Below are 27,325 nucleotides of genomic sequence, written 5' to 3'. Positions count from 1 at the left end.
ACCATGTGTGGAGACATGACCAAGTGTTTTATGCACGTGTTCAACGTGCTGTTCCTGGTGAGTTTTGTGATGTTCTTGTGTGCTGTTCCTGGTAGGTGTGTGATGTTCCCTCTTGTTGGTATCTTTTGCTGAATAGCACCACATTACGAATTCTGACGCACGAGTGAATCGTTGGATTTAGATGTACGCATCATTTGAATTTTTGCGTGTTTTCACCACGCCTTCGAATTCAGCCACCAACTGCAATGCCACGTTTTGCACCGCGGGCTTGCTAGATAGCATGTGGGCTGCCATACTGACGGCTGGGCTGATGACTACGCTACAGCTCTGAGCCGGGACGTAAGCCACGAGCAGGGTTCCGTTGTTCACGACTTTGTTTAGGTAGTTGTCTTTGTTCTCCGTGAACACGTAGGGGGAGCCGAGCCTAATATTGACAACAACACCCACGTGTCGTCGTGGGTTAAGACGAGCGTATATGGCTTGTTTCGGGCGACGGTAGTGCTCTCAACATCTTCTAAGTCGAACAGTTTGCCTCCGAACGATGGGTATACGTTGCAGAATCAACTCAACTTCGCCGTGTGGTGCGCTACAACGGGGTGTGGTTTGACATTGACCGACACTCGGCGTGGGCCGTTGAGTCAGTCTGTGTTCACGTTCCATGTGTACTACCAGATCAGACGTATCCTCAATGAGATCAGCGCCCCGCTTCCACAAGACAAGGCGTGGGATGCATCAAACAATCCACACGATCGGTGTGCTTACGAACGGATTTGTGGTGAATTCGGAATCAACCCTAAAACGGATTGGCGTATACCAGGAGGAGTGAACCACGGGTTGGGTATTCCGTACAGTGCTTGGCTCTCCGTAAAAGCATTACGAAAAGATACAGTGGTACACTTTATGAAGCACAATATGTTTAGTACGGGTAATTTCTTCCATACATTCTCCAACCTCGTTCCTAAACCAATACACATTGGGTCAAAACCGGTGAAAGAAGCCAGCGATGATCTACTGAAACAAGGTTTACTTCGGCCAGAATTTACTCTGTCGAGTAACGAATGGCGAGATGATCGTATGGACTTTGGCGACGTTGGTTTCACCATCAAAAAGGTAGAGCAACCCCCATACGTTGAAGACAATTGGAAAATAATTATGGTGGACGTCGAGAGGGTTCACTCGTGCTGGTGTAATCAGGTTGAACGACTCGATTCGAACGTACGTGTGGGCGCTGTTGGGTGCGAAGACGCAAACGCGTTCCAACATCCTCGGTAAGGGGGACTGCTTACGACGCTCAGAAACAGTTCGTTGTTTACGTTGAGGATGCTATCAATGCTCCAGTTGATCTCCCGAGTGCCATCAAACGCTACCAAGACGTGTTGGAATACGCCAGGTCGAAAATCGACTACGTCTTCGACGTGGGACTGTACATGGCTCCGAGCGATATGCAACTGAGAGTAAAAACAGTGGTGGGCTGCAACAACGAAATTGTCATAACCACGGCGGACCAAAAGTTGGGCGTCAACCCCCATGTTAACACCCCCCACGTCCCACCACCCACGACCGGTGAAACGGGTATAGTGGCGCCACCCCCGGAGCCCAGGGCTCAACCAACACCCCCACAGCCTGCACAATCCAATCAGCAGCACAACGACTGTAAAACAGCCCTGGTGGTTGGTGGGATCGCAGTCGGTTTGGGTCTCATTTGGTTAAAAATTCCTTAGCCACTACGTACACCAGACCCGCCACGGACGATGGCTGCCCACAGGTTTTGACTGAGCCACGTGGCACTTTTAGCCAGAGCGCTCAGCAGCCACGAGACGATGCTACCCAGGATGCCGGGCAGGGCTTCGGCGGCCTTACCAGCCAGTTTAGCCAGGGCCTCCCCGAGGGATTTCATGTGTTTTTTAATCCAGTCTCTGGCGTCACCTGTGGGTGTTGGTGTTGGGTGTGTGGGGCTGCCCCCACTCAGTGACACCACCAGGGTTGATATGATGAAGCCCAATACAGTCAGAATGCTGACGATGGTGATCCCTTGCTCCCGGAACAGGATTTGGATCCTGTCAGCTAACGTGGTGTCCTCATTTAGGACTTGATCGATGGTTTCCCGCACACGGCTGATCTGTGATCGGAGGATTTCCCGGTTCGAGGAAGCGGATTCCAACCGAGTCCTTCTCTCGTCTTTTATTCTCTCCTCGATACGCCGTTTCATATCATCGTCCTCTGTTGCGGTGAGTTTTATTTTCTCGCAAGCGATGTGCTCATCAACTTCGTTCAGTTTCCCCATGTTGTTCACGAGTTCTCCGTGTACATGTTTCAAGGCTTCGTCTAGACCTTACAGTTCTCTCAGGGGAAATTCGAGACCCAGCAAAGGCTTGTTCCAGTACGCGCTCAACAGTTTTTTGACGCTGTCCAATGTTTCTTTAGCACGTTGGGGTATATCACCTTCACCGTTGAGTTCGGCCCTGAATGCTTGCAGATCTTGGACGACCTTCGGGGGAAGCTTAGGCCGTGCGCCACCGTATTGAAGCCTAGTTCATCACGGATCAGTTGACTCCCACCAGGGCGACTGGTGAGTGCTGACAAAGCATACAGCTACCTATCTTTTTTCATGATATCGACCCCCGGGTGAGCCTTCAATCGCAGCGTGCCCTTTTTAAACTTGGTATAGTCTCGCCCCAACGGCTTGATGTTGTCTCTATTTTCAACTGCGTCGTAATAATCATCGACGGCCGGCTGTACAAGTTCAGTACTTAAGGGGTTGTTAGTGAATGAGGTTTCATCCTCCCCGAATGCATGGGCACTATCATCCCACATATCACCCATAGGGATGTCCTCATGACCACCTTCAGCCATTATTTAGTATTAAAACTTATATATTTCATGTATATAACAATGTATGGTAGAAAACTAGATCCTTTCCGAAGATCAAGAGAGCCTCTAGGCGTCAGAGCCGTGTGCCAGTCGGTGACCATCACCAACAATCCCAGCAAGATAGACCAGAACCAAACGCTGTTGGTAAGATTCCCAAACCTGGGCGAGAATGACCTCATTGTACCAGGCACGGTTCGACTGGCATTTAACCTCACGCTGACCTCCGGAATGTAGGTCGAGCCATCATCAAGAAAACCACCATCAAGATCAGCGGTAACGAGGTGCTGAGCATTGACGACAGCGACGTGTTTCACTGCTACGGGGAGCTTGCGGGGAGAACGCGTCAATGACGTGTACCAGGGCATCAGCAAATCGACCCGGTTGCGCGTGGGATACGGCTTCACGCAAGACCAGCTGGACAAGATATCGGACGGTGAAATGCCATCGCCTAAGCGGACGGGAACAGGTTCTGCGTGCCGCTCGACTTCGAGCTGCTCTCGGGACATGCGCCATTTTACCAGGCTGCGCTGGGGGATAGGCTTGAATACGAGCTCACGTTTAATGACTACAGCAAAGTCGTTCGTACGCCAAACGGTGATGATACCAGTTACACCATAAACAACATCTCTCTGGATTTCGACATGGTCACTAGCCCGGAGCTGGCCAGGCAGGTTCGAAGCCAGTACTCGGGGAAGGTGGCCATCCTGTACGATCGCATACTGCGCCATAGATCAGTCGTGCGGGATAAGAGCGACACTGTGTTGAACATCAACCTGAACGTGCCGGCGCGATCGATGAAAGGCATCCTGGTCGTCCCCGTGGAGCGCAACTTAATATAGACAATGGGAGATTCATGCAAGCCATCTACTAATGGCAGCAAGCCTTCTACTAATGGCAGCAAGCCATCTACTAATGGCAGCAAGCCACTGCCTGCCGGTGGCATTGATTTGCCCCGCGACCCACACTGCGCCATAGTGTGCGGGCAGACTGGTTGTCGGAAGACCGTTTTTGTGCTTGATATGTTGGATGTGTTCAACAACATCGTTATCATGTGCCCTACTCTGAACATGAATAGAACGTACACGGAAAGACCTTGGGTGATGACGGACCCGGACGTACACAAAGTCGACCCGGGAACACGTCTACAGGACTAGTTGAAAGCTTATCACAACAAATTTAAAGGGGAGTCGACGCTGTTCATACTGGACGACTGCATCGCTAATCGTGAGATAACAAAAAAGAGAGACATGCTATCGTACCTGGCCTTCTCCGGCCGACACGCAAATCCCAGCGTCTGGGTGCTAACGTAGAAGTTCAACTCTGTGTTGAAAGACTTCAGGGAGCAGACACGATGGGTGGCCTTATTCCACTGCAAGGACAGGGATTCGTTCGAGGAGTGTTTGAGAGAGAACGATGTGATGAGCAAATTAGAACGGGAACGTGTGAAGAAACAGCTCGCTGAAACTGAACATGCTAAACTCGTGCTCAAGACCGACCAACCCGTGGCCTATAGGGTGTTTTAGCTTAGCAATGCTAAGAAAATGCTAAGCAAAGCTAAGCAAAGCAAAGCTAAGCAAAGCTAAGCAAATGCTAAGCAAAGCTAAGCTATGACTTTTTTGAAGTGTTCGTCGTGTGCAACTTAACCTTCAATTGGCTGTGTTTCGCCTGCATCGGGTATTATATTGTTAAAACTAAAACTTGCTTGTAACATTATAAGATGGAGTGTGATGAACTGCTCGAACAACTGTTGGTGCCAGGGGACGATGATAAGCGAGGGGACGATGATAAGAGAGAGAGACTGGTGGCGTTGGCTGTTGGTGGCAAAGCCAAACATTACTTTGGGGACTACACTCCCGATAAAATTCACAAAATGTCAGCTGAAGAACTCGATAAGCTGTACGCGAGATACGAGGCTAGACTCGGGGCCGAGATGACAAAGACTATAGGATCGGCTATGACCCAGATATACACTGGTATTGTGTCGTTCTTCCTTCCCATTCCCCAGGAACGCCAACTTTACCTGTGGGAGGCCCTTGAGAAAGATCCTTTTATCAAACAGGCCTTGAGCTCTATCAGCTGGGTGCTGTACCACAAATACGGTATGTTTTTAGCCCTGGTGACGGCGGCGATTATCACGGCAAAACATTGCCAATTTAAGGAGGGGAAAAATAATAATAATAGTATAGATGGATACTGCACAGGAGGAAACCCCCACGTTGGGGGAACCCCAAATGGAAGAGACCCCATCCCTAACCCCCACGTTGGAGGAACCCAAACTGGGGGAAACCCCCAGGGAGGTGAACCCTCCTACAGTCACCAGGCAGAAGAACCCTAAGAGAGTAGCTGCCGGTAAAAAAAGGTGGTGTAACCAACATAAAAGTGTCACGTGGAACCCGGCTCCACTCTTGTTGATTGCAGGTGCAACTGCTGCCTTGGCTATCTCATGGTTATATACACGACCCAGGGAGGCTTTCCCTCCCCGGGAGGAACCCCCGAATTAGAGGTCAACCCACATATCATGTTATAAAATATATATTTTTATATCATATACATAATGTCTGAGGGGAAAACATTCGTCAACGACGCATACCACGCAACCGTGGTCGCCAGTCTAGCTGTAGGGTACGCTCGGTTGACCAAAATGGTGCTTAAACAACCATCTATCAAGCTAGATTTCAACCTGCAGGATATGGGTATGCTCATAATGAACCTTGGTATGGCCACCAAGGACATCCTAGTAAAATAAGGGATCCTACAGGAAAATATTTTGAAGTAAATGTACTAATATATAATAGGATGGCTACGATCGCCATGATGGTCGGCGGGGCGTTAGTAAATGCCCTGCCATTTTCCGGGAGTAATTTCCTCTTCTCAAACCTACGGGGGTCGGACGCGGAACGTAAGCGGTACGACCTGGCTGTGGAACGATTACAAGCAGCACAATCCGAGTACGCAAAAAACGTGTCCAGAGGATCGATTACATTAACGAACAACTCAGGCGTGAGAACCATGCCGTTAAAACATTCCATGATGTCGACGACGCAGCGAGAGAATACTACCTACTAACAGGTAAACAGCTAGAACCACTCCCCTCCTAAGCCCACACTCGCTCAGTACTACACACCATCCAAGGGGCAAATGGACCAGGAACTGGTCTTCATCGCACTGGGTCTAGCAGCGACTGCGTTGGTTGCAAAACAATTAGACTAAGTACTCATATAAGTATGCCAAAGATGAGACCTGCTCCGTACCGATGCGAATACATACTTATGGGGAAGACAGAGGCCTGTGGTAGAAGATGCAGGACTGAGGGGTACTGTTCTTTCCACATGGGAAGCCCTAACTACACGTGTTCTGTGTGTGGTATCGGGGTGAAAGGGCACTACTGCCTATGCAAAGCTCACGGGGGCGAACATAGTCAGACATCATCTTATCTACGAGAAGAAAAAAGACTACAGAAAAGAACGTAGACGCCTCCTCAGGATAGCAATCTAGATATTTACTCAAGGATTTTATGGGCGCCTCACTAATTTTTTATCAAGGTTGGAAGAGTTACCTCCCTTGCCGGTGGTCCAATTAGAGATTGATATACTTAGGTGTGTACGCAACTATGTCTACTATTCGTGAGCTCAAGCAGCAGGGTGTAATTGGTTATTCTAGAATGCGGAAATCAGCCTTGTTGAGGTTACAAGGCCTACAAGCCCCTCCTACGGTAAAACAACTAAAACTCCAAGCAAAGGAGCTTGGGTTCACGGGTTATTCCCACCTGGGGAGAGCCGGGTTAGTCGCATTGTTATCACATGACCCCATAGCAAAGCCCCCACTGTAAAACAACTAAAAGTTCAGGCACGATTTGGGGTTAGGTGGTTATTCCCATATGAGGAAGCCACAGCTTGTAGAACTATTACGGCAGACAAGAGCTATTGACCTAGAGTTCATACCCACTGAGCTCGCTGTAGGTAACTATTTGAGAGGCTGGCGAATGCATGTTGATAGGAACATAGACATCGTCGATATCAAGCCTATAATCGCTGATAAAGTCAATGAAGAACTAAACAATCTGGGAAGTATAAAGTTTCAAATCACAGTGAAAATGTCACTCGATAAGCAGGTGGGGGGAACCCCCACTGGGGTCACTGAGTACGTTCAGCCTTACTTCCGAGGTAAACAAGAGGTCGTGACTCATACAGAGACTATAGACGCATCAATCGATACCAGTTTTCAGCAGATACGAGAATACCTAGAACGCTACACACACATGGGGTCCGGGTGGGTTGTTGATAAAATCGATAATGTCTATCTAGACATAGCTAACTACGTGCCGTTCAGAGGCGGGTCATACCTAGACTTGCCCCCCTACTATAAGAAAAAACAGGCCATGGTCAACGTCAAGAATAGAGGAGACGATTGCCTGAGGGTAGCTATCAGGTCAGCCTTGTTTCCAGCTGACACTAATTCGAACAGGCTTTCTAGCTATCCCCAAGACGATGGGCTCAACTGGGATGGTATAGATGAACCCACCCCCATATCTCAGATAACTAAAATAGAAAAACAGAATGATATAGCCATAAACGTATTAGGGCACGAAGGAAACACAACAATAGTACACAGGGTCAGTCCGTTGGGGGGACCCCACCGCGTGATCAATATATTCATGATCCAGCGAGGTGAAAAGTGTCACTACACGTGGATAAAACATCTCAGTCGGCTGTTGCACGACCAGTCGAAACACGTTGGGAAAAAACACTTTTGTGTACGATGCCTGCACGGTTTCAGCCGAGCTGATTTATTACAATCCCACCGGGAGGATTGCCAAGTTGTGGGGCAGACGGCCATACGAGTCGACATGCCTAAGGAAGGTGGCAATATCCTCAAATTCGACAGCCACAAGAACCAAATGTCTGTGCCTTATGTCATCTACGCCGACTTCGAAGCCTTGGTCAAACCTGTTGATATTGGGGGTACCCCCAACACTCTACCCACAGGCGAGAGCTTCACACACAAAACACAGGAGCATGAGGCCTGCGGGTTTGGATACGTGGTCGTCCGATGTGATGGGGAAACGAAAGCTCCGGTAGTGTATAGGGGTCCCGACGCGGCTGAAAAGTTTCTAAAGTGTTTGCAGGAGGAAGAAAAACTATCAGGAATGCGCTGTATACAGTCGCTCCCATGCGTATGACTCAAGCCGACCAGCTAGCTCACGCCTGCAGCACTCACTGCCACGTGTGTGACTCACCACTGAACGGTGATTCGGTGAGAGATCACTGCCACGTCACCGGTAAGTATAGAGGCGCCGCTCTCAGCGCGTGTAACGTCAAGCTTAGAATTACCCCCAAGACAATAAACATCCCCGTGGTCTTCCACAACTTGAGAGGGTACGACTCTCACTTTATCATGCAGGCCATTGCGAAAGTCGACGGCAACCTGACGTGCATCCCCAACAACATGGAGAGATACATCTACTTCAGCTTAAACGGTCTGAGATTCATCGACTCGGTTCACTTCCTCCTGTCGTCACTCGACAGTCTGGTCAAGGCCAACGATACCTTCCCCATCACTGATCGATATACCGACGCCAAGACTCGACCCCTGTTGATGAGGAAGCGTGTGTACCCCTATGAGTACATGGATGGTTGGGCCAAGTTCACCGAGACCCGACTACCCCCCATCAGAGAATTTTACAGCAATCTGACCGACTCGACAATATCCCAAGACGATTACTCGCATGCGATATGGAATAAACTCGGCTGTAAGAATCTGGGTGACTATCACGACCTGTACTTGAGGACAGATGTACTGCTGCTAGCCGATGTGTTTGAGACGTTTAGGCGGACATGTTTCAAGCAGTATAAACTCGACCCCGCATGGTATTACACCAGCCCAGGTCTATCGTGGGATGCCTTGCTGAAAAAGACCGGAGTTAAGTTGGAATTGCTCACCGATTACAACATGCACCTATTCATTGAGAAAGGCTTGCGAGGCGGGATTTCCATGGCAACCAAATGATATGCGAAAGCAAATAATCAATATGTGAAGGGCTACGACCCAAGCAAGCCAACCAATCATATTCTGAGACTCGATGTCTGAGTACCAACATAACTTGTTAGGTGGGCGGGTGGCAGACGTTGAAAAACTTGTGCCCAACTTAATGAATAAGACCAAGTACATCGTTCACTATCGCAACCTACAGCTGTACCTGTCGTTGGGTATGAGGCTGACCAAAATACACAGGGTGCTCGTGTTCAACCAGAGTCCCTGGATGGAGCCTTACATCAGAATGAACACAGACCTCCGAAAGCTTGCCACCAGTGACTTTGAGAAAAACCTCTACAAACTCATGAACAACTCGGTGTTTGGTAAGACTGGAGAACCCGAGGAAACGCGTGACAGTGAAGCTGGTTCGGTCGAATGAGGAAGACAAGCTCAGGAGACTGATAGCCAGCCCGGCATTCAACCGGAGCAAGATATTCACCGACGACCTGGTTGCCCTACACATGAAGAAAAGCCACATCAAATTCAATCGGCCTGTTTACGTGGGGATGAGCATCCTCGATTTATCCAAACACCTGATGTACGACTTTTACTACAACAAACTGAAGAAACAGTACGACGACAGGTGTGAAGTGCTGTACACTGACACGGATTCCCTGCTGATGGGGATTCGAACCGAGGACGTGTACGAGGACATGAAAAAACGCCTCGATTTGTATGACACCAGTGACTACCCCAAGGACCATGCCATACTCAGCACGGTCAATAAAAAAGTCCTAGGTAAGATGAAAGACGAGTGTGCTGGCACGCCCATAGCCGAGTACATAGGTTTGAGGCCTAAGATGTACTCCATCCTGAAGGCCGACAATGGTGAGATCCGGAAGGCGAAGGGTGTTAAGAAGTACGTGGTGAAACAACACATCAAACACGCCAGATTCAAGGAAGCCCTGTTCAAGACCCGTACCTTTAGGCATAAAATGAACACGCTTAGAAGTGATGGGCACAGGATATACGGACTGACTATAAACAAGACGTCCCTGTCGCTGATGGACACTAATCATTGGATAGCTATTGATGGGATTAACACGTACGCGTACGGGCATGAGAAAATTGAACCAAGAACATAGGTGTACATAGGCTGACATGTCACGGAACCAGAGAAAGTTTGAGGCTATTTACTACAGCCCGCATGGGTACTGGAAAGGAGCTAGCGCTGTACATGAGCTGGCTAAAATGGCGCGAGTACCCCTGGAGGAGGCCAAAGCGTGGCTTGAAAAACAAGCCCTGTGGCAGATCTATTTACCGGCACCACGCTACGTGCCTAGAAGGAAGTTCGGTATTAACATACCCAATAGCGTTCACCAGGCCGACCTCCTGTTCCTACCCCACGATAAGAGATACAAGTATGCCTTATCCGTCGTGGACGTGGCCAGTCGCTACAAACCCTTAACCACGAAAGACTCGGTCCAGGTAGCCCGCGGATTCGAACGTGTATACAAGCGCAGCCCGCTGACGTGGCTGACAGAGCTGCAAGTTGACCCGGGCGGGAGTTCATGGGTGCCGTGTCACACCTGCTGGACAAACACGATACCAAGGTCAGGCGTGGCACGGCCGGAGCCCATCGCAGCCAAGCCATTGTTGAGAGATTCAATAGGACTTTGGCTGAGCGCTTATTCGGGCATCAGTATGCGAGAGAGATGGCCAACCCGGGGAAACGATCGACTGAATGGGTAGCGCGGTTGCCCCAGGTGGTGTCGGCCATCAACCATGAAATCACCCGTCTCACCGGCAAGAAGCCAGCCGACGCTATCAAACTAAAATCAATAGTGGCTGAGTCTGCTGCACCGTTGCGTGGGAAGGAGAAACAGATACCAGATAGGGCCCTCGTGAGGTGCCTCTACCGATCCGATATGGTCAGTCAAAACTTACAACATAGATAAAGTGGACATCAAAGTTGACGAGCCGAACTTGTACTACTTGAGAGATGGGCCAGGTAGAGGGTTCGTTAGAGAGGAATTATTGATCATACCGTATGGTACAATGTTACCCCCTGTCAACACGTCATTGTGGTACAGTGCAGCACAGTAGTGCCACGTGTGGTCGGGAAGTTAACTGGGGGCTCAAAAGTAGTAGATATACTGGGGGCGAGATCTAAGGGCCTGACAAAAGCTTTATTTGTGAAATAAAGCTTTGCAGAGGCTTTTGTTGGACTTGATCTCGGACTATCATTATATCTATTACTAGCCCTGACTGTTATTAAATATATGGAGTATATTCTAAACACAGAATTGATTGTGCAATTCCGACTATACAGGCCTGTATCTGTGTGCATCGTTATGACACTACGATGTGACCAGGTGTTCACGAGAAGGTGAGCGTCTCCTGCCCTACAGTCATGAAACGTGTTTATGAGAGATATAGTTGGGGATCAGCTGTTAACTGTATCCCTGTGGGTTCAGACGGGGGGCATGTCGGAAATCAAACCAGGGTGAGTGGGTTAGGGTGTTGCATTTGGAGAGTTTGGGAGTTGGGGAGAGGGTGTGTGAGCGGGAGAGAACAACACAAGTCGGCGTCACAAATGTAATGGGGCTTTTGCCATGGCAAGAACAGCAACATCTGTGAGATAATCTTTTAATTGGGAAATATATGGGACACACCAACCGCTAATTTTTTATGCATACAAACAAAGGGAGGTTAAATGACTCTAATAAACATGTTGGACTGCAAAATGACCTATGGTCATGTGTCCCGTTTAAAAAGGTTAATGCAACTACAACATAACAATAGCAGCAACATCATCACCACCACCACCACCAACAACAACAACAACTACTACTACTACTACTACTACTGCTATTGCTACTGCTTCTACTACTACTGCTGCTGCTACAGATAATAATGCTGCTGCTGATGATGATGATAATGATGATGATGATGACGACGACGACAACGAAATTTATAAATATACATCTAAATACGCTTCTTCCGCACAGCTCATACATGAGTAATACAGTAAACACCAAGGACCGAGGTGATTCAAACGCCAGACCCAAATGAGTATGTCGAAAACAAATAGCGAAGAGGTGACACATACAGCGCATTGTGAATGCACGTTCCTGAGACAAGTGAGCGTGTCCTGTCCGACAACTCCCCCGCGACATCTGCCTCGACTGATAATGTTCCACGCAGTCCCCGTGCATGTTCAGCAATACTGCATGACGAGTATCCACACAATGACAAGGCGCGGGTTAAGCCCAGGACGGAATGTATTTGACAAAGCACTCCCTCGCGTTAACAGGTGGGCGTTGTATTCTGTGTAGTGTTGCTGTTAACAATGGGTCCTATTCAATGTCAAGTCAATGTCAGGTCATTTCCTCTGTATTAAATAGCGTTAGTAATTAAGCATGAATATTTCATGACGATCTTATATAGTCAGGTCTTTGAATGGCATGTAGAAGTAGTACAAATAATGAAGAGATTTTTTAATGGATGTCAACTTCTTTATTATGAGGAACATAATGTACTCTGCATGTACGTAATATGTTCTCTGCCTTATACCATTCATTCACCTGATGAAGGAGTAAGGATATACTCCTAAACGTTGTGTTCTTCATAATAAAGAAGTTGACATCCATAAATACCCTCTTCTTTATATAATCAGTCAGGCCCCGATTTCTCGAAACAAAGTTAAGTCTGAGTTTTGACTTAAGTTCGAATTTTTACTCAAATTTGAGAAAACGCATTTCCCAGAATGTACTGAAATCGATATTAAACTCAAACGTAGTAGACAGTTTGAGTTTGGTGACTAGAATACTTACGTTGTTGGGGCTTTATTATTTTAAACATGCAGCTGAGTTAAACATTCAGCTGTTTCAAATTGTCAAACAAATTTTCAATTTGAGTAAAAACTTAAGTTTGTTTCGAGAAATCGGAGCTGGACGCGCATGGTAACAACAGGATAGTCACTTGAACATCATCCTTTTATTTTGATGAAGTATAATAATCCTTAAATGTGGATCTAGTCGGTTCGGCTTAATGCCGATCAGTACCATCAGTCACAGAATGTGTCAGCTTGGCCTTTGAGATGACCCCTAATGTTTTGGATGTTAACCTGTCTTATTGAAACCTTCGCCGCCAATGTCTGCTGTTGCGGCGTAAAGCAACATTCATTCATTTATTCTTATTGAAACTCTACGAGCACAGGTGAAACTAAATGAATAATCGGGGTGAATGTAACATTCGAACTCGGGATAATGGGTTTCTGTTGGCACTTACAGTATTCGACTACCCGTGTCTTTGAAGTCTTTGAAGTGCATTTAGAAGTGTGATACACATGAAGACAAGAGTTTTATGGATGACAACTTCTTTATTGTGAAGGGTCACGACGTTTCGAAGTATAATCTTACTCCGTCATCAGGTGAATCAGGTGAATGAAGAAGTAAGAATATACTTCGAGACGTCGTGACCCTTCTGGTCTATGCGTGATAAGGTCATTTTATCTTCAAGCGACAAAACATTTTCAATGATCACAATGTTATAGATTATCCGTTCAAACAAAAAATGGAATGTGCAATGAAAAGAACGTAGACAATTTTATGGTACAAACATGGAGGACATATTAAAAATTGACGTACCAGTTACCAACATTATGTCGGATGCACAACCCGGCTTGATGCTGGTTTCAGACCGGTACCATATGATCCTTTTTACTTTTACTTGCATTTACATGTGCTTGTGACGGGAGCCACTGATTCGGCGGGATATACTGTTATGATCCTATTTACTTGCATTTACATGTGCTTGTGACGGGAGCCACTGATTCGGCGGGATATACTGTTATGATCCTATTTACTTGCATTTACATGTGCTTGTCACGGGAGCCACTGATTCTGCGGGATATACTGTTATGATCCTATTTACTTGCATTTACAAGTGCTTGTGACGGGAGCCACTGATTCGTTGGGATATACTGTTATGATCCTATTTACTTGCATTTACATGTGCTTGTGACGGGAGCCACTGATTCGGCGGGATATATTGTTATGATCCTATTTACTTGCATTTACATGTGCTTGTCACGGGAGCCACTGATTCGGCCGGATATACGTCTTATGATCCTATATGCTTGCATTTACATGTGCTTGTCACGAGAGCCACTGATTCGGCCGGATATACCGTTATGATCGAAAACAAACCACCCGGTGTCTTCGCTAATTGATATTGATTATAAACACATACCTACATTTGGAACATCTGGACGGACAATGGGTAATGAACAGAGATTACCTTTGCTTATAGAAAACTTTCGTCGCTTTTATTGTTAATTGAAAATGTTTTGTGTAAACATCGTGTTTTGGATATTTTCAATAAATTAAAAGTAACGTCGGGAAATCCAGGTTAGATTGGACTCTGAACAGCCATACTAACAGGCTACTGTAAATGTTGGTTTGTTAATGTTGGCTACGCTGTTGGTTACTCTGTTGATTGAAGGTCATTGTAACCCAACGACATGAATGAGTGTTCATACTATCAATCATAGGTTTGTCTGGTCCACACTAGATCATTTACAGACCGTCGGAGTACTGAAGTACAGCGTTAAACAACATGTAAGCCAACTGACATGAGTTTTCAGTTGCATGGATCTTTCAACGTTGCAGCTATTCTTGTCTCTCAGAATGAATGGTTTATTTTCACGAAGATCACAATAGTGACATAGAGAAAATAGAAATGTACAGATTTGTTTGTGGGAACATAAGTAGACCAGTTTTCACATAGTAGTGCTTTAAGCGTACAAGACATTAGGGATAGAAATTTATCTAATGATGGTTAATTACAATAACAGTTTGGTAGGAATGCATTATTTACATTTCTTAAACATGGGCAATATAACATGAAGTGAAAGTCATCTCCTGTTGTATTTTTACACAATGTACATTATCTTTCTTCTTTAATAACATTATACCATCTACCTGTTTCTATTGGGAGTTTATGGTTATGGGTAAGCCATATGCGTGCATTTAATGGGAAGTGTAATAAATAGCTTTCAGGGTATGGACATAACTTAAACATATTATAATTGCGGCCTTTAAAGATTTTGATATACATTCGTTCCAGCGTTGATGAAATTGGTTACATAATATGGACTTAACATTACTTTTAAGCCAAATCTTACTTGTACAAGTTTGAGATATTGCATAAATGGATATTGTATCAGTTGATTGTATTATTGAGTGTTTGTTTTACAAGTCATGCGTTGTATCCTTGCAGCCGATTGGCCTGGGTCTGACAGGCTTGGGAATATGGCTACGTCTTTACGAATATATCGACGACTCCGACAACTTCAACGCCTTGCATGCTGGTTCCTACGTCTTCATCGGTGTTGGGGCTGTCATCATCCTGTTGGCCATTATTGGAATCTGTGGAACAATCAGAAGGAGCCAGTGCCTCCTGGTCGTGGTCAGTTATCAGTTACATATTGGTAAATCACCTCTTGTTTAGATTACGTAGTAAGTCCTGTTCCCAACCTATGCTATGTGAGGCGAATTACAGGATTTCGGGTCAAAATGGGTCACTTTTAACACAAATTATATTTGAGATTACACTTTTAAGTAAAGATTCTATTATTCTTTAGGGTTGAAGCCTATCTGGGATTCGAACCCACACACTGAACGATCCAAACCACTCAGCCACCGTACCACGGCTTTAATAAACCACGGTTGTCTTCATCACGTACTTTTGTGTACCCTCTGACAAGCATAAATTGGCATGGTTCCTATGACCAAAAGATATGAATCGACAATGCCACTTAGAAAGTGGTCAAATGTAAGACATGTTATGTGAAATACAGATTCTTGAACGTTTTTGGTTTAGCCCCATTCAGGCAGCTAATCGCCAGCACAAAGTCTGCGATCTGACCCACTCAGCCACTGAAATGTGACACCTTGCTGACTGTGTGTCATAGTACACATAGTAGACTTCTCACACTAAAAAATCACAAACTCATCAGGTCCTGACTCAATTATTTACAGACAATGACAACAAAATCATCAGGTCCTGACTCAATTATTTACAGACAATGTCAACAAAATGCTGAATGTTGCTTTAAACATATGCTAACATATGATCTCTGTCTATGGTACATCCCTTTGGAATCTAGGGTAGAATTGGTTTTCGGTAACTGATGACACAAAGAAATTCAGGCTCTCTGACATGGTAGAGGCATGTCATCGTATCTGGATGTGTAGATCGATGCTCATGATGTCAGTCACTGGATTGCCTGGTCCAATCTCAATTATTTACAGATCGCCGTCAGGAATATTGCCGAGTGTGGCGTTAAACAACAAACAAACACACGCCCTAAATGTAAAAGGTCACTCGTGTAATTTCAACGCTTCAACAGAAAACTATAAAACCTCGACTATAGTCCGTTCGGCTCAAAAACGGAACGATGAATTGCAACCTAATTTGAAAAATAATAAACACATAATACTCAATGAAACGCTGATCATAATCAAAACATCAGACCAACGCTGTGATTTATTTGCAGAATTTATGTCCTAAAAATAAAAAAACAACAGACTATAATTACAATTTTGACACAGTTCACTATTTGTTACGAAGGAGGAGTACAAAGAAAGGGACAGCCAGGTGTGCGAGAAAGGATGGAGACGGCACAGCACAGGTTAATGAATCAAATAACTTTGTCGGCACTTGTGCACGTGCTTCTCGAACACCTGGCTGTCCCTTCCTGAAGAAACAATCATGGCTATTGAACTCTTTAGAGGATTGTTTGGGTACTATCTTTTGTTGTAAGGTGATTGTGAAAGAGGCACGTTTAAGGCCTTTAACTCAGCCTAAAAGCAGGACCGATGGAAACCTGATGTTTGGATGTTGATGATGAGGGTGATATCTTTTTATCATTTCAGTTCTTCATAGGTCTGTTTATCATCACAACCATTCTGTTAGCAATAGGAGTGGTCGTCTTGACGCAGATGGATGTGGTGAGTAACCTTGTAAGAATTAGCACTAAAGAAAGAAAGAGAGAGAGTAAGATAGATCGATATATTGAGAGAGAGAGAGAGAGAGAGAGAGAGAGAGAGAGAGAGAGAGAGAGAGAGAGAGAGAGAGAGAGAGAGAGAGAGAGAGAGAGAGAGAGAGAGAGAGCGAGAGCGAAAAAGAGGGCGAAATAGAGAGAGCGGGTTAGATTGAGAGAGGTAGTGAGAAAGTAACTACATGTCCATGTGTAAGTACATGTATGTACAGTATCTAATCTCACAATACTGTCAACACCCAGTCTAGTGTCTCCCACGGTCAATACTGTCAACACCCACTTTAGTGTCTCACACAGCACCCAGTCTAGTGACTCACACAGTTAATACTGTCAACACCCAGTCTAGTGTCTCACACGGATAATACTGTCAACACCCAGTCTAGTGACTCACACAGTTAATACTGTCAACACCCAGTCTAGTGTCTCACACAGTTAATTCTGTCAACACCCACTTTAGTGTCTCACACAGCACCCAGTCTAGTGACTCACACAGATAATACTGTCAACACCCAGTCTAGTGTCTGACACAGTTAATACTGTCAACACCCAGTCTAGCGTCTCACACAGTTAATTCTGTCAACACCCAGTCTAGTGTCTCACACGGTTAATACTGTCTACACCCAGTCTATTGTCTCACATAGCACCCAGTCTAGTGTTTCACACTCTCAATACTGTCAACAACAAGTATAGTGTCTGACACAGTTAATACTGTGAACACTCAGACTATTGTCTCACACAGTCAGTACTGTCAACAACCAGTCTAGTGTCTCCCACGGTCAATACTGTTAGCACGCAGTCTAGTGTCTCCCACGGTCAATACTGTTAGCACCAAGTCTAGTGTCTCACACGGTCAATACTGTCAACACCCATTCTAGTGTCTCATAAGGTCAATACTGTTAGCACCCAGTCTAGTGTCTCCCACGGTCAGTACTGCCAACACCCAGTCTAGTGTCTCCCACGGTCATTACTGTTAGCACCAAGTCTAGTGTCTCACACGGTTAATACTGCTAACACCCAGTCTAGTGTCTCCCACGGTCAATACTGTTAGCACCCAGTCTAGCGTCTCCCACGGTCAATACTGTTAGCACCCAGTCTAGTGTCTCCCACGGTTAATACTGCCAACACCCAGCCTAGTGTCTCCCACGGCCAATACTGCCAACACCCAGCCTAGTGTCTCCCACGGTCAATACTGCCAACACCAAGTCTAGTGTCTCCCACGGTCAATACTGTCAACACCCAGTCTAGTGTCTCTCATGGTCAATACTGTTAGCACCCAGTCTAGTGTCTCCCACGGTCAATACTGTTAGCACCCAGTCTAGTGTCTCACACGGTCAATACTGTTAGCACCCAGTCAAGTGTCTCCCACGGTTAATACTGCCAACACCCAGTCTAGTGTCCCCCACGGCCAATACTGCCAACACCCAGCCTAGTGTCTCATAAGGTCAATACTGTTAGCACCCAGTCTAGTGTCCCCCACGGCCAATACTGCCAACACCCAGTCTAGTGTCTCCCACGGTCAGTACTGCCAACACCCAGTCTAGTGTCTCCCATGGTCAATACTGTTAGCACCCAGTCTAGTGTCTCACACGGTCAATACTGTTAGCACCCGGTCTAGTGTCTCCCACGGTTAATACTGCCAACACCCAGTCTAGTGTCCCTCACGGCCAATACTGCCAACACCCAGCCTAGTGTCTCATAAGGTCAATACTGTTAGCACCCAGTCTAGTGTCTTACACGGTCAATACTGTTAGCACACAGTCTAGTGTCTCCCTCGGTCAATACTGCCAACACCCAGTCTAGTGTCTCATAAGGTCAATACTGTTAGCACCAAGTCTAGTGTCTCATAACGTCAACACTGCCAACACCCAGTCTAGTGTCTCATAAGGTCAATAATGCCAACACCCAGCCTAGTGTCTCATAAGGTCAATACTGCCAAGACCCAGTCTAGTGTCTCCCACGGTCAATACTGCCAACACCCAGTCTAGTGTCTCCCTCGGTCAATACTGCCAACATCCAGTCTAGTGTCTCCCTCGTTCAATACTGCCAACACCCAGTCTAGTGTCTCCCTCGGTCAATACTGCCAACACCCAGCCTAGTGTCTCATAAGGTCAATACTGCCAACACCCAGTCTAGTGTCTCCCTCGGTCAATACTGCCAACACCCAGCCTAGTGTCTCACACGGTCAATACTGCCAACACACAGTCTAGTGTCTCATAAGGTCAATACTGTTAGCACCCAGTCTAGTGTCTCCCTCGGTCAATACTGTTAGCACCCAGTCTAGTGTCTCACACGGTCAATACTGTTAGCACCCAGTCTAGTGTCTCCCACGGTCAATACTGCCAACACCCAGTCTAGTGTCTCCCTCGGTCAATACTGTTAGCACCCAGTCTAGTGTCTCCCACTGTCAATACTGTTAGCAGCCAGTCTAGTGTCTCCCACGGTCAATACTGTCAACACCCAGCCTAGTGTCTCACACAGCCAATACTGTTAGCACCCAGTCTAGTGTCTCACACAGTCAATACTTTAAGCACCTAGTCTAGTGTCTCACACAGTTAATACTGCCAACACCCAGTCTAGTGTCTCCAACGGCCAATACTGCCAACACCCAGCCTAGTGTCTCATAAGGTCAATACTGTTAGCACCCAGTCTAGTGTCTCACACGGTCAATACTGTTAGCACCCAGTCTAGTGTCTCCCACGGTTAATACTGCCAACACCCACTCTAGTGTCCCCCACGGTCAATACTGCCAACACCCAGCCTAGTGTCTCATAAGGTCAATACTGTAAGCACCCAGTCTAGTGTCCCCCACGGCCAATACTGCCAACACCCAGCCTAGTGTCTCCCACGGTCAGTACTGCCAACACCCAGTCTAGTGTCTCCCACGGTCAATACTGTTAGCACCCAGTCTAGTGTCTCACACGGTCAATACTGTTAGCACCCAGTCTAGTGTCCCCAACGGCCAATACTGCCAACACCCAGCCTAGTGTCTCCATCGGTCAGTACTGCCAACACCCAGCCTAGTGTCTCCCATGGTCAATACTGCCAACACACAGTCTAGTGTCTCCCTCGGTCAATACTGTTAGCACCCAGTCTAGTGTCTCCCTCGGTCAATACTGTTAGCACCCAGTCTAGTGTCTCACACGGTCAATACTGTTAGCACCCAGTCTAGTGTCTCCCACGGTCAATACTGCCAACACCCAGTCTAGTGTCTCCCTCGGTCAATACTGTTAGCACCCAGTCTAGTGTCTCCCACTGTCAATACTGTTAGCAGCCAGTCTAGTGTCTCCCACGGTCAATACTGTCAACACCCAGTCTAGTGTCTCACACAGTCAATACTGTTAGCACCCAGTCTAGTGTCTCACACAGTCAATACTTTAAGCACCTAGTCTAGTGTCTCACACAGTTAATACTGCCAACACCCAGTCTAGTGTCTCCAACGGCCAATACTGCCAACACCCAGCCTAGTGTCTCATAAGGTCAATACTGTTAGCACCCAGTCTAGTGTCTCACACGGTCAATACTGTTAGCACCCAGTCTAGTGTCTCCCACGGTTAATACTGCCAACACCCACTCTAGTGTCCCCCACGGCCAATACTGCCAACACCCAGTCTAGTGTCTCATAAGGTCAATACTCCTAGCACCCAGTCGATTGTCCCCCACGGCCAATACTGCCAACACCCAGCTTAGTGTCTCCCACGGTCAGTACTGCCAACACCCAGTCTAGTGTCTCCCACGGTCAATACTGTTAGCACCCAGTCTAGTGTCTCACACGGTCAATACTGTTAGCACCCAGTCTAGTGTCTCCCACGGTTAATACTGCCAACACCCAGTCTAGTGTCCCCCACGGCCAATACTGCCAACACCCAGCCTAGTGTCTCATAAGGTCAATACTGCTAGCACCCAGTCTAGTGTCTCACACGGTTAATACTGCCAACACCCAGCCTAGTGTCTCATAAGGTCAATACTGATAGCACCCAGTCTAGTGTCTTACACGGTCAATACTGTTAGCACACAGTCTAGTGTCTCCATCGGTCAATACTGCCAACACCCAGTTTAGTGTCTCATAAGGTCAATACTGTTAGCACCAAGTCTAGTGTCTCATAAGGTCAATACTGCCAAAACCCAGTCTAGTGTCTCATAAGGTCAATACTGCCAACACCCAGCCTAGTGTCTCATAAGGTCAATACTGCCAAGACCCAGTCTAGTGTCTCCCATGGTCAATACTGCCAACACCCAGTCTAGTGTCTCCCTCGGTCAATACTGCCAACATCCAGTCTAGTTTCTCCCTCGTTCAATACTGCCAACACCCAGTCTAGTGTCTCCCTCGGTCAATACTGCCAACACCCAGCCTAGTGTCTCATAAGGTCAATACTGCCAACACCCAGTCTAGTGTCTCCCTCGGTCAATACTGCCAACACCCAGCCTAGTGTCTCATAAGGTCAATACTGCCAACACACAGTCTAGTGTCTCCCTTTGTCAATACTGTCAACACCCAGTCTAGTGTCTCCCATGGTCAATACTGTTAGCACCCAGTCTAGTGTCTCACACGGTCAATACTGTTAGCACCCAGTCTAGTGTCTCCCTCGGTCAATACTGTTAGCACCCAGTCTAGTGTCTCATAAGGTCAAACTGTTAGCACCCAGTCTAGTGTCTCCCACGGTCAATACTGCCAACACCCAGTCTAGTGTCTTCCACGGTCAATACTGCCAACACCCAGTCTAGTGTCTCCCTCGGTCAATACTGTTAGCACCCAGTCTAGTGTCTCCCACGGTTATTACTGCCAACACCCAGCCTAGTGTCTCATAAGGTCAATACTGTGAGCACCCAGTCTAGTGTATCCCACGGTTAATACTGCCAACACCCAGCCTAGTGTCTCATAAGGTCAATACTGTTAGCATCCAGTCTAGTGTCTCCCACGGTTAATACTGCCAACACCCAGTCTAGTGTCCCCCACGGCCAATACTGCCAACACCCAGCCTAGTGTCTCATAAGGTCAATACTGTTAGCACCCAGTCTAGTGTCTCCCACGGTTAATACTGCCAACACCCAGTCTAGTGTCCCCCACGGCCAATACTGCCAACACCCAGTCTAGTGTCTCCCTCGGTCAATACTGCCAACATCCAGTCTAGTTTCTCCCTCGTTCAATACTGCCAACACCCAGTCTAGTGTCTCCCTCGGTCAATACTGCCAACACCCAGCCTAGTGTCTCATAAGGTCAATACTGCCAACACCCAGTCTAGTGTCTCCCTCGGTCAATACTGCCAACACCCAGCCTAGTGTCTCCCACGGTCAATACTGCCAACACACAGTCTAGTGTCTCCCTTTGTCAATACTGTCAACACCCAGTCTAGTGTCTCCCATGGTCAATACTGTTAGCACCCAGTCTAGTGTCTCACACGGTCAATACTGTTAGCACCCAGTCTAGTGTCTCCCACGGTCAATACTGTTAGCACCCAGTCTAGTGTCTCCCACGGTCAATACTGTTAGCACCAAGTCTAGTGTCTCACACGGTTAATACTGCTAACACCCAGTCTAGTGTCTCCCACGGTCAATACTGTTAGCACCCAGTCTAGTGTCTCACACGGTCAATACTGTTAGCACCCAGTCTAGTGTCTCCCCCGGTCAATACTACCAACACCCAGTCTAGTGTCTCCCTCGGTCAATACTGTTAGCACCCAGTCTAGTGTCTCACACGGTCAATACTGTTAGCACCCAGTCTAGTGTCTCCCACGGTCAATACTGCCAACACCCAGTCTAGTGTCTCCCACGGTCAATACTGTTAGCACCCAGTCTAGTGTCTCACACGGCCAATACTGTTAGCACCCAGTCTAGTGTCTCCCTCGGTCAATACTGTTAGCACCCAGTCTAGTGTCTCATAAGGTCAATACTGTTAGCACCCAGTCTAGTGTCTCCCACGGTCAATACTGCCAACACCCAGTCTAGTGTGTCCCACGGTCAATACTGCCAACACCCAGCCTAGTGTCTCCCACTGTCAATACTGTTAGCACCCAGTCTAGTGTCTCCCACGGTTAATACTGCCAACACCCAGCCTAGTGTCTTCCACGGTCAATACTGCCAACACCCAGCCTAGTGTCTCATAAGGTCAATACTGTTAGCACCCAGTCTAGTGTCTCCCACGGTTATTACTGCCAACACCCAGCCTAGTGTCTCATAAGGTCAATACTGTTAGCACCCAGTCTAGTGTCTCCCACGGTTAATACTGCCAACACCCAGTCTAGTGTCCCCCAGGCCAATACTGCCAACACCCAGTCTAGTGTCTCCCACGGTTAATACTGTTAGCACCCAGTCTAGTGTCTCCCTCGGCCAATACTGCCAAAACCCAGTCTAGTGTCTCCCACGGCCAATAGTGCCAACACCCAGTCTAGTGTCTGCCGCGGTTAATACTGCCAACCCCCAGTCTAGTGTCTCCCACGGTTAATACTGCCAACACCCAGTCTGGTGTCTCCCACGGCCAATAGTGCCAACACCCAGTCTAGTGTCTGCCGCGGTTAATACTGCCAACCCCCAGTCTAGTGTCTCCCACGGTTAATACTGCCAACACCCAGTCTAGTGTCCCCCACGGTTAATACTCCCAACACCCAGTCTAGTGTCCCCCACGGTCAATACTGCCAACACCCAGTCTAGTGTCTCCCACGGTTGATACTGCCAACACCCAGTCTAGTGTCCCCCACGGCCAATACTGTTAGCACCCAGTCTAGTGTCTCCCACGGTTAATACTGGTAGCACCTAGTCTAGTGTCTCCCACGGTCAATACTGCCAACACCCAGTCTAGTGTCTCCCACGGTTAATACTGCCAACACCCAGTCTAGTGTCTCCCACGGTCAATACTGCCAACACCCAGTCTAGTGTCCCCCACGGCCAATACTGCCAACACCCAGCCTAGTGTCTCACATGGTAAATACTGTCAACACCCAGCCTAGTGTCTCCCACGGTCAATACTGCCAACACCCAGCCTAGTGTCTCATAAGGTCAATACTGTTTGCACCCAGTCTAGTGTCTCGCATGGTTAATACTGCCAACACCCAGTCTAGTGTCTCCCACGGTCAATACTGCCAACACCCAGCCTAGTGTCTCATAAGGTCAATACTGTTAGCACCCAGTCTAGTGTCTCCCACGGTTAATACTGCCAACACCCAGCCTAGTGTCTCATAAGGTCAATACTGTTAGCACCCAGTCTAGTGTCTCCCACGGTTAATACTGCCAACACCCAGTCTAGTGTCCCCCACGGCCAATACTGCCAACACCCAGCCTAGTGTCTCATAAGGTCAATACTGTTAGCACCCAGTCTAGTGTCTCCCACGGTCAATACTGCCAACACCCAGTCTAGTGTCCCCCACGGCCAATACTGCCAACACCCAGCCTAGTGTCTCATAAGGTCAATACTGCCAACACCCAGCCTAGTGTCTCACACGGTCAATACTGCCAACACCCAGTCTAGTGTCTCCCACGGTCAATACTGTTAGCACCAAGTCTAGTGTCTCACACGGTCAATACTGTTAGCACCCAGGCCGTTTTAAGCTTTTTGCCATTACGAAACACGAGATGTTAGACTTTTCCATATTTACAACTAATCCCCATTTATTGAAAATAATTATAAAGCATTCAACTTTCCCTGCAGATCAACAACACAGTCTGCAACTGATACAATGTTATCAGCAAAAAGAAATATTTAATTTCATACTCCTACTGTTGATTGTAGGTGAAAGAATCTTTCGGTGATTACCTGATGACCAGGGTGAAGGACAATAGTGAAGAGTCGAGGACGTACATGAACAATTTCCAGAATACGGTAACGCATTTGATCTCAGATGATTTCACAATTATATGAAGGGGACAGGAGCTTAGTATGTGTGTAAGAACGTATGTTCATTGCCAAGGAGACAACATCAATAATAATGATGAAATAGCTATTATAATGGTGATAAAGATAAAATGATGATAATAATGACACAGTTGTTGTTAAAGATGATGATGATGATTATTTTGATGATAAAGAGGTATATGTATGGTAACGGTAATAACAATGGCACAGGTGATGATAATGGTGAAGAAGAAGAAGATGATGATGATGGTTATGATGATGATGATGATGATGATGATGATGATGATGATGATGATGATGATGATGATACCTCATGTTTCAGTTTAATTGCTGTGGAGCTAAAACCGGCGTTTCTGATTATGTACTGAGCATCGTGAACCTCGACAGTCAGTGCAAACTAGCGAATTATGTGACGGTATGTATTTTCAGGAATGATTCATAACCATTGATATGACTACAGAAAAGCAAAACCACGATATGCTTGAAGTCTTCACGTTGTTAAATGGTGTTCTTAACTTATAAAACACTACGGATTGAAAATCTTCAATATGTTAATGTACCTTAGCACATCAACATTGACGGAAATTCATAACCCACTGCATATGTTAAGCAATGGGCTCTGATTATAGAAACTCCTGGGCCTATGCACAATTATTTGTCACGTAAAACATTTCCATAAATGTGTTCAAAGTATACAAAATCATTTGCTTTTTCACAGAACAAATGGATATATCTTCGAACTGACCATTTCTAATTCACAGCCTTGTGCGGACGCGTTTTTCAAAACCCTGTCGCCTAACCTCAAGGTGACTGCCGGGATTTCCTTTGGTGCTGCTTTCATCATGGTGAGCGAGGACATGGTGTATCCATTGCGCCAACACTTTAGTTGTTCGACATTAAGCCATTTATTTTTAACTCCTATATATTTCACTTTCCTGTGACCCGTGAAGATCCGGTTTAGAATTGATCTTCAGTAACCCATGCTTGTCGTAAGAGGCGACTAACGGGATCGAGTGGTCAGGCTCGCAGAGTTGGTTGACCCGTCATCGTATCCCAATTGCGTAGATCGATTCTCATGCTGTTGATCACTGGATTGTGTGGTGCAGACTCGATTATTAACAGACCGCCGTCATATTTCTGTGGTTATAATGAAGACAATCAAGTCTTGGTTCACTAAGGGCATTTGCATGACGTGATGTGTTGGGTGGAAGGTAGAATATGGCTCATAGGCTTGAAACAGATGGCCTTGATGGAGACCTTTACGGTAACTTCAATAACCTCATTTCTGCACTGGTTCAATAATGCATTAGTGTGTACGAAGTGCCTTTAACATTCGAAAACCAGCGAACCAATACATACCCGTGTATTTTTGTCCTGAGAATTACCTCATCAGTTCACAAGTCGTTAATGTTCACCAGCTGCCATACACATGCTGGCGACTACATTGTCGTTTAGTGGAATCTGATTCAGAAAATAATCCACAGGCATTTTTTTACGTTGACTTTATAGACATTATGTGGTTCGTGTTGAGCAGTTATGTCAATTATATCAATCAAGTAATCATATCACAATTGGCTGTAAATGTCGATATATTAATACATGGTTTTACGCCGCCTTTAGCAATGTTACAGCAATATCACGGCGGGGGACATCAGCAATGGGTTTCACACGTTGTACCCATATGGGGAATCGAACCCGGATCTTAGACGTGACGAGCGGACGTTTTAACTACAAGGCTACCCCACCGCTCTTATTCATATTTGAATGATATTGCATGTATGTATTTAAGTACTTCCATGGCACCAATTTTTCGTTTTCCTTTCATGTTACAGATTCTAGGAATGGTTTTGTCAATGTGCTTCTGCTGTGCTATCAGGAAGAGTAGCTGAGAGGCACACAGCAAGAGGCAGACATAGGCAGCAAAGTTATGAATCCTGGCATTGGACTTAGAGATAGTTTAACCCTCTTTTAGAAAAACAAGGAATAGCGCAATAAGCAGTATTTCTACAAGAGTGAACGAGGAAGAGTACAAAACATTTGCAATAATTGTTGAGGAATACTTAAAGATTCTGTATATTTTTTTGTAAACAATTCAATGAATTTCGAAACCTATTTTTACTATTTACCTAGGTATAGTGATTTGCCTTGGTACATGAAAGAAGAACGTCGGTAAAGCTGACCTGTATCGCCAACAGGGAGAGGATTCCTAGGAGGTGTTGTCGTTAGTGTTTGCTTTTTATCGAGGAATTGGTTGGAAACTCCTCTCGATTTTGACTGGTGAAACTGGGGTATCAAATCTCAATAATGAAACTCTGATTGAAACGACTGCAATCTCATACAAAATTATCTTTTTCCTCGTCGCTGATGGTAGACATATGTATTTAATTATATGAGCAGAGAAAGCGTGAAAAGTGGCGTTGAGCAATAGTCAATGTATGACTGAGAATACATTTAAAACAGGATAGAAATCCATTGTAAATGTATTTCAACTTTTAGCAACAACCAAGAGAGATGTGCTCTTTTCTGAACCAGACTGTGATGTCACGACGTTTACGTCACAAAGAGCGCTG

General features: G+C 46.3%; 1 protein-coding gene across 1 annotated transcript; it reads left to right on the top strand.

The window, feature by feature from the left end:
• LOC124273181 (CD9 antigen-like) lies at positions 1-27,322 on the top strand. The gene is made up of 7 exons (XM_046708398.1): positions 1-57; positions 15,130-15,318; positions 16,788-16,862; positions 24,633-24,722; positions 25,078-25,170; positions 25,517-25,600; positions 26,588-27,322. Exons 1-7 carry the CDS (start codon positions 4-6, stop codon positions 26,642-26,644), a joined length of 642 nt encoding a protein of 213 aa, XP_046564354.1. The 5' UTR covers positions 1-3; the 3' UTR covers positions 26,645-27,322.
• Positions 27,323-27,325: the final 3 nt, after the last annotated feature.

This window comes from Haliotis rubra, unplaced genomic scaffold, assembly GCF_003918875.1.
Source record: "Haliotis rubra isolate DU_JTF1 unplaced genomic scaffold, ASM391887v1 Scf1776, whole genome shotgun sequence".
Lineage (NCBI taxonomy): Eukaryota > Metazoa > Mollusca > Gastropoda > Lepetellida > Haliotidae > Haliotis > Haliotis rubra.
This window is presented reverse-complemented; position numbering and strand designations above follow the sequence as displayed.

Coding starts and splice junctions, on each gene's coding strand:
- LOC124273181 (XM_046708398.1), top strand. CDS start 4: ATGTGTGGAGACATGACCAAGTGTTTTATGCACGTGTTCAACGTGCTG. Junction 58..15,129: donor TGTTCAACGTGCTGTTCCTG/GTGAGTTTTGTG, acceptor GTATCCTTGCAG/CCGATTGGCCTGGGTCTGAC. Junction 24,723..25,077: donor TGAACAATTTCCAGAATACG/GTAACGCATTTG, acceptor CTCATGTTTCAG/TTTAATTGCTGTGGAGCTAA.